This window comes from Solanum pennellii, chromosome 12 (genome assembly GCF_001406875.1).
Source record: "Solanum pennellii chromosome 12, SPENNV200".
Classification (NCBI taxonomy): domain Eukaryota; kingdom Viridiplantae; phylum Streptophyta; class Magnoliopsida; order Solanales; family Solanaceae; genus Solanum; species Solanum pennellii.
In genome coordinates, this window is record NC_028648.1 from 7,157,380 (window position 1) to 7,166,391 (window position 9,012).

Sequence of the window (9,012 nt, forward strand, 5' to 3'; positions counted from 1 at the left end):
CATTTTGTTTTTAAAAAAATTTAATAAAATTGCTGCCTTTAATTTTTTATTTAAAAAAATTAATTATTTGAATTCAAATATTATTTAAATTTAAATTCCATATAATATCTTTTTTTAGAAAGAAAATATATTTTGTTACTTTACTTATTTTTAATTTTTTTAAAATAATGTATATTTTCTTATAAGTTATATATTTAAATTTTAAAAAATATTATAATTTTTTTTATATAAAATCGCTACTTTAACATTTTTTTTAAATCTTTTTTTTTGAAAATAGCTTCCTAGGCAGCGATTTAATAAAAAAAAAAAAATTTCATAAAGTCGCTGCCAAGGCAGCGATTTATAATTATTTTTTTTTTATAAATCGCTGACCAGGCAGCGATATACCTTATATTTAATGTTTTGGTTAATATAAAATTTTATATACCGTTTTGGAATTTTTGTTAATATTTTGTACCCTTTAAGTTTCGGACTCCATTAAATAGATCATATTCATATATGTTTTCAAGTGTTAAAATAGATGATTTATTGTATAGAGTTTAGACTTATACATATTAGATTAAATAATCGATTCTTATAAGCTAAAGTTGGGATTTTCCAATTGTAAATTTGGACAGACTAGTAGAACTATTTTAACATGAGATTAAAGGTAATTCATTTTGATTGCAAGAATTAATGGTATAGTTATATTGAACATAAAAAATAAAATGGATTCAACTAGGAGGCTCAAACTCCGCATTTTTCTTTGTTAATTTGAAAAATAGAACTATATACCATTAGACTCGGTCAACCTTTGTGCCTGGAAGACAGATTAACAACAATATTATATTAAGTCACGAGCTGGTAAAAGAATATGAAGAAAAAGTATCACAATGTATGATAAAACTAGATATGTAAAAAGATTATTGCTGGTATTCGTTTATGACCGTTGAGCTTATGTTCAGTTTCTTACTTCCACAAGATTGATCACTGATAACTCCATGAATGAAGGTTAAGACTTGAGAAAATTACAGAGCATTTAAAAGAAGAAGAAGATTGTATTAATGTCTTCATACAATGAATCTATACATACATGCCTTTATATAATACTCTCACTATGAATGAATACAAAATATCTCTAACAAACTATGTGACTAACTATTGTCATGTCATCAGCTAGTCACTAACTTTTGGAAACTCTAACTAACATAACCATATAGCTTGTTATTGCTAACACTCCCCCTCAAGCTTATGGTTGAAATACATTTATGCTTGGTGTTGATATGTTCTGCTTGCAGTATTCCTTGACAGATTCTCTTTTACAAAGTGACAATCTATGTCTATGTGCTTTGTACATTCATGGAAAATACGGTTGATAGCTATTTGTATTGTTGTCTTGCTCTCACATATCATTCTCACTGAAACTGTTACATTGACTCCTAACTCCTTTTATAGTCCTATCAACCAAGTTATTTTTGCTGCACATGTAGCCATGCTCCTAAATTTTGCCTTAGATAAGCTTCTTGACACAGTTCCTTGCTTCTTAGACTTCCATATCAATCCTCCTCCAAACTTCACTAAATAATCTGTAACTGATTTCCTTGTTTGATGACTCAGAGAAAATATGCCTTGGAATCGATGTCTGAACCGGCTAAGCACTTGTGTACTGAAAGCAAGATAAGGCCTAGTCATAGTTAGATATAGAAGCTTTCTCACCAACTTTTGATACATTGTAAGATTAACAAGTGGCTTATCATGGTCAAGACTTGAACCAGTCACATGTTCATCATATTGCAACTGATGTCAGTTTTTTGTTCAGCTCCAATGGTGTATGAACAAGCTTTGCTCCTCCTAGGCCAGTTTCAGACATCAATTCCAAGGCATATTTTCTCTTTGTCATCAAGATGCCTTTGTTTGATCTACATAACTCAATGCCTAAGAAGAATTTTAGTTCCCCTAAATCCTTCATTTTGAACTTCTTTTTAACGTCATGTCTTGCGTTACATAGGAGTTGGTGGTTGCTTATACTGTTTAAATGATCATCTACATACACCAATACCATCACATTATCACTTTCACTTTGCTGTGTGAATAGAGAGTAGTCATAATGACTTTGTTTGAACCTCATCTGAACTAGAGCCTCAATTAACTTCATGTTCCACTGTCTAGGTGCTTGTTTCAAACCATACAATGACTTGTGGAGTTTGCAAACCTTGTGACTCTCCCCCTGTCTGGAAAAACCACAGGGAATGTCCATGTAGACCACTTCATGCAATTTTCCATTCAATAAAAGCATCGTAGACATCCATATGATATATGAACCATCCTTTGAAGGCAGCCAAAGCAACCATAGACCTAACAGTGACCATATTAGCCACAGGGCTAAAGGTCTCACCATAATCAAGGCCTTCTTGTTGACTAAAACCTCTAGCCATAAGCCTGGTTTGTATCTTTTAACCTCTCCTGAAGCTAAGAACTTAATTCTATAAATCCATATGCAACTGATAGGATCATTAGCAGCTTTTTGAAAAGAACCATGTTCAGAAACAACTGAATTGACACCAAAGCCAATCTATATGTAGATGAAAAGTGTTTGTAAGACAAGTGATCAACCAATGAATAAAAGCATGCCGTTGGTTTTTGCTTAGTAACAAAGTCCTGCAGCCATAGAGGAGGCTTGCTAGACCCAGTTGATCTTCTAAGAGGCATCTCAACAGCTGAAGGAAGTTCACCAGGAGAATCAGGTGTAGCTGGTCTTGCAGAATCATCGGAGAAAGTAAGTAGAGATGAAAAAACTGGAGGTGAGAAAGGAGGAACATAGTCCATTATTAGAAATATAACATTTGGTGAGGCTTGGAGATGTTTGGAAGGAAACAACTCATCTTAAAACATAACATGCCTATTTACAGAATATAACCCTGTTGTGTGGATTAGTATCTCATAAATACAGCTGGAACAACTCTTGTAGAAAACTTATCAGGCTTTTGAGGACTAACAACATAGCACAAACAGCCAAATACCTTGAGATAAGTTAGGTATGGAGGATGCATGTACAATTTCTCAAAAGAAGATTTGTAGCCTAGTACTGGGTAGGGATTCTGTTCAAGATATACACAGCTGTGAGAACACACTCCCCCCAAATCTCAAGGGTATAGAGGCTTGAAATCTTAAAGCTTTGGTATGCTTTCTTTCAGCAACCCCATTTTGCTGAGGGGTATACACACAAGTAGTCTGATGTAGAATGCCCATAACACTCAATAGAGTCTGAAACTCAGTACTTAGGAACTCAACCTTTATTAGACCTGAAGGTCTTAAAACTTGTGGAAATAAATTTTGAACTCTTGTGAGAAAATTCTTTATAACAACTAGTGAATCAACTTTGGAAGCAATAAAAAAAATAAGTGTATCTGCTAAAGTCATCTATAATAGTAACAAAATACTTCTCACCTCTTTAAGTGGAAACTTTATAAGGTATTCACAAATCATAATAAAGCAATTCAAATACAACAGTAGTTTTATGAACACTTAAAGGAAATGGAAGTTTAGATTGTTTAGCTACAGGCACACAGTGCAATGGGAGTAGTGTGTGAGCTTTAGAGCTTCAAGGGACTCATGCCTCCTTATTACATCAATGGAGCATGTCCTAATCTCCTATGCCAAACATCACTAGATTTAGACTAATCAAATACATGAGTTATATTAGTAGTATTAACTAGCTTTTGTGAAATAGACCTGTGACTTGATTCTTCATGAAGAATGTTGAGTCCATGCTCTTCTTCACCAATCCCCTTCACCTGACAAGTGGAGAGGTCCTGGAAAATGCAAAAATCAGGAAAGAATACTACCATATAGTGTAACTTTTTGGTTAGCTTTGAAACTGACAACAAGTTGCATTTGAACTGGGGGATAAAAAGAACATTAGAGATGATTTATCTGTGAATACATATGATTTTCCAACATGAGATACTGAATCTTTTCCATTTGATAGATGTACCCTATTATCTGTGTGAAGAAGTGTCTTCTTTGCTTTATCAACAAGGTTCATGTTAGATGTAATATGGTGAGAGGCTCATGTATCAATGATCCATTTACTACTAAAACTATTGCTACAAGACAAGGTTGGAGAGAACTACCTGCATTTGCAACAGTGATATTGTTGCAGAGGACTCTTCTACCTTGTAACAACCAGACTTGGTGAGCAATTGTAATCTTTTATTGGTATTGATCTAAAGTGTAAAATCTTGTACCACACTTGATTGACATGAATCATTCCATCTTCTTCTAAAGCAGTATCCTGATTAGCATACACATTTGGCTTCCTCTAAGACTTGAAATCTGCAGGATATCCAACACTCTTATAACATTGTTCCTTAGAATGTCCTCTGCACCCACAATGCTCACACCGAGGAGTGATTTTCTGGCTTTATAATCTCCTCCTAAAGAACTAGCACCATTGATGTATCCACCACCAGATCCTCTTGAGTATGAAGTTCTAGATGTTCCTGCACCACCACTTTATGTGTTACTTCTATGAGTATACATAGTTGTTCCTTCTATTGCTCCTGAGATATGGAAGGTAGAACTGGCTAGATTTCTCTGACTCTCTTGATCAATAATGAGAGCATAAGTTTCGTTAAGTGTTGGTATTTGACTCATCATGAGAATTTGACTCCTAGGAGTTGAGTAAGACTCATTCAGTTCCATAAGAAACTGTTATAGCCTTTGATAATCACAATGTTCACCGAATTTTCTTTATTCCGGACAAGGAAAACTAGAACAAGGCATAAGAGCATCATATTCATCCCACATATTTCTTAGTCTTGAGTGATAATCAACAACTGACATAGTTCCTTGCACTAGTGTGTTAATTTCTCTATGCAACTGAAAAATCCTAGATCCTTTACTGTGTCAAACCTCTCTCTCAGATCTAACCACACTTTTCATGCATTTGAAGCATATACTACAGAGCTTAGAAAACCTGGTCGCACAACAATCATAATCCAGCTTAACACTATAACATTACACTTTTCCCGTTGATCAAGCAGAATTGGTTCAAACATAGACTTAGGAAATCATCCATCTACAAATCCTTGTTTACTTTTCCCCACCAGTCCAATCCTAAAGGAACTACTCCACAAAGCATAGTTTTTTGAACCAGTTAACTGCAGAGAGATCAGAGAACTACCTGGAGTATTAGTGTGTTGAGGGAACAAGGGATGATTGTGATCAATTACTGGAAATACAGCTCGACTTGAATTTCCATTTTCCGTGCTTGTTTCGTCAGAAACACTTCCATTCGCCATTGTTGTTTATCTTTGCTTTTAATGCTTTCTGCAATTCACCTTTGAACACACTACACCATTTTAGGCCTACGACCACCCTAGTAAAGTGTAGTCTAAACTAGCAAAAGTGTGGCCTTAGATAAAAGGCTACATTTTTGGACTTTAGGCAACACTTTTCCAGGGGTGCCCAACTGAAGCTTACCTTAGATTTTAGGCAACACTTTTCAAGTGTTGCCTTATCAGCTATGCTTAAAAGCGTAGCCTAAAAGGTAAAATGGCCACACTTTTATGTACCTCAATAGCAACTTTTATATCTCATACAACTACACTTTTAAGTGTTGCCTTAGCTTTCTTATTGGCCACAATTCGTAAGAGTGGTCTTTTCTATCTAATGTATGACAACAATTTTAAAGTCTTGCCTTTTCTATCTAATGCATGACAACACTTTGAAGTGTAGTCATTGCCCATGTGATTACCACAATTTACAGTCCTAAGGCTACACTTTGAAGTGTGGTCATATCATTTTGGCTTTAAAATATATGTCACAATTTTTAATTAAAAACCACCAATATTATTTTTCAATAAATAATATCAAGCATTAAATTGGCTCATAAGTAATTCAAATACATATATTTGCAATAAACCTCAAAACATTGTACGTCTTGTTGTACTTAGACATACTTATACAACAATATTCAAAATACGTGTATACAATTATTCAAAAAGTAATCTTACAATAGTTCTATATATTCAAGCAATGAATATATTTCACAAAATCAAACATAATGTATTCAAACTTTTATAGTAGTTCAAAACTTCTTCATCATCCACTTCAATGAGATGAAATTGACTTGTGGCGACTCTTCAAATTTGATCACCTCCATTTCCCTACACATTTAAAATGTACAAAAAAATGAGATTGCTGAAAATGAGAAGAAGAGTCGGTAGGATTTTGGGTTTGATTTCTAAGGTAGAGATTTTGGCAAAGTAACAATGAGGTCTGTGGATTAGATTTATTTGTACCTAGGTTTTTTTTAATTTATATATTTTTATTTTGAGAGCTAAATTGTTTTTTGATGTTTAAAGAAGTTTTTTTTAAGGAAAATTAGAAATTTGAGGGAATGTCAAATATATTGGAGGGAAAATAATATTTTGGTGAAAATTTTAGGAAAATTACAAGGCCACACTTGTTAAGTATTGTTCTTATATTTATAACAATAGAACACTTCAATAGAGTATTCATATGTATAAATAGGTGTTGCCAATTATATCATGATATGAGAACGCTTAAAAAGTGTGGCCTATATCACTAAAGAGCATACTTTACAAGTGTTGTCAATATTGTTTTAGCCAAAAGCTAATAACTAAGGCTACGCTTCAAAAGTGTACCTAAAAATGTCTTAGGCAACACTTTATAAATGTTGTTCAGATTTAGTGTGACCTTAGGTCTAAAATGGTGTAGCGACAATGGTGAATCTGAGCACCTTTTACTTAGCTACTTGTTCTTTAATCCTTCACGATTGAAGGCTCTGATACCATGATAATTCCATGAGTAGAGCATTTAGTTTGTATTAATGTCTTGATACAATGAATATGTACGTACATGCCTTTATATACTACTCTCACTATAAATGAATACAAAATATCTCTAACAGACTTTGTAACTAACTATTGCCACATCATCAACTAGTAACTAACTTTTGAAAACTCTAACTAACATAACCGTATAGCTTGTTATTGCTAACAATCACCCTAATGCCGATTCAATAAGATGGTAAAAAAAAAGTAATTTTGTATTTTGATGTCATAATCTTTAGCACTTTTTTTGTAATATAACTTTTATATTTTAAAGTTTAAATTTATAATCTCTTATAAGGTAAAAATATATTTTACCATTCTATACTATACAACAATTTGCGTATTAAAAAATTTTAATAACTTAATTAGTTGACTATTTGAATTTTCACTGTTTAATTCTCCATCGTATATTCTTCATTTTCTGCTTCCCCTAACATTTAAAAAATAAATAGAAATAAAATAGAAATGTAACCAATGGATCAAACAATTCTTTAAATTTATAAAAGCACAAGGAGCAAGTTTCTTCATCGAATTCTTTAAAAATCCACTAATCAATATGTGCAGCATATACTGTCTATCACTTACAAAAACGTTTTGTTTTTTAAATGATTTTGTCTCTCAGCCGTACTTCTTTCTATAATAAAAAATCCCAAAAAAAAGTCAATGCTTTTTAACAATGACAAAAAGGAAGAAAAGTCGTATCACATAATCCTTTTATTCTGGAAAATTATAAAATAATAAATAAATATTGTATAAACGACAAAATTTGATTCTTTTCCTAAAATAACTTGTATGACCTAAGATCCAAATCATCACTCACATATATATATGTAAAAAATAAAAATATCATCCCATTTTTTCTCCTCTCCATTCCCTATAAGTGTTTGTGTCACCACACACAAGTAACGACCCCTCAATTTGTCAATAAACAAATAAGAGGAGTTGTTAATTATCAAAGGAAGAAGAAGAAGAAGAAAATTATGAAATTTCAATTATGATTTGTGTTAGGGTTAAGAGATTATGAAGATGAGAATGGAATTAGTTGAACGACGAGGACGACAACAACAACGACAAGAAGAAAAAGGAGCATTTGAGAGGAAGAGTAGTAGGGAAAAAAGTACAAGAAGAAGGATGACAATTAGTATTGTAGAAGAAGAAGAAGAAGAGAGCCCTAAGATTGTGGATCTAAGTGGCATGTCATTGGATTTTATTCCTGTAAATCCTACTATTAATTTGGGAGCTATATCCAAATTACATATTTCCAACAACAATCTTCAGGTTAGTCAATTTTCATGCGTCTCGACTAATTTATATACAATATTAATTACCCTTGATCAACAAATCTATACTAGAGTTAAGATAGATGATGAGAAAAAATACTTAGTACTTTCTTTTTGGCTTCACTAGAATTTGAATAATCATTTGATTGACCACTATACGCCATTCAATTAATTTTTTTTTGAGGATTTATTCATGAAGGATTATTTTTAATCTTTTGAATGGAAATTAAGTTTAAAATATCTTCTTTTTGAAATAAGTGGTGGCTAAAGTATTTGGTATGAAGTTGAGATCACTTTGAAGAAAAAAATATTTTAGTCAAAAGTCAAAACCGAGTGAAGTTACTTCCTCATTTTGACCGCAAGGCGAATTCGTTGTATCAGTGATACAAGGACACTATTAAAAAAACTATATTGTATACGATCAATTATATAATTGTATTATTTTATGTCGATATTAGTAAGTGTATACGCACTATCTACTTGTATATGTGAATTCGCCTTTGATTTTGACGAAAGAATAATTTTATAAAAATATTTTGTGACAAGCAGTCACGACTAGTATTTTGGAAAACATAAATTTTTCAATCATTACCAAATACAGTCGTTGCTTCCATTTTTAGTTGCTTTTGGTTCCTTGTACTTTCACATATATTTAGTTTTGTGTAATTTTTTCTATATTTTATGGAAAGAAATAATATACTATTTATTATTACCTTTCTTCTATTTTACGCAACGATATTTATTATATGTTTTCTAGTTTTTAATTTGTTCATTCGATATTGAATTGATACTGTGTTTCAAAAAGTTTATAATTTTTTGATTGTCATAGTCTTAAACTATATATATATACATATATATATATATATATATACATATAAATATATATATATATA

The 9,012-nt window shown here is 32.0% G+C and overlaps 1 protein-coding gene and 1 long non-coding RNA gene across 2 annotated transcripts in view; one reads left to right on the top strand and one right to left on the bottom strand.

The window, feature by feature from the left end:
* Window positions 1-3,422: 3,422 nt before the first annotated feature.
* Window positions 3,423-5,545, bottom strand: LOC114075150. The gene is made up of 2 exons (XR_003575540.1): window positions 4,113-5,545; window positions 3,423-3,791 (listed from the first exon to the last, which is right to left on the bottom strand). It is a non-coding gene; the product is annotated as an uncharacterized LOC114075150 (long non-coding RNA).
* Window positions 5,546-7,682: 2,137 nt separating this feature from the next.
* LOC107006657 (plant intracellular Ras-group-related LRR protein 6-like) overlaps window positions 7,683-9,012 on the top strand; it is a 4,704-nt gene continuing 3,374 nt past the window's right edge. The window contains exon 1 of the mRNA XM_015205174.2: window positions 7,683-8,117. Coding sequence (XP_015060660.1) covers window positions 7,860-8,117 — 258 coding nt within the window. The 5' untranslated portion in view covers window positions 7,683-7,859. The remainder of the gene's footprint in view (window positions 8,118-9,012) is intronic.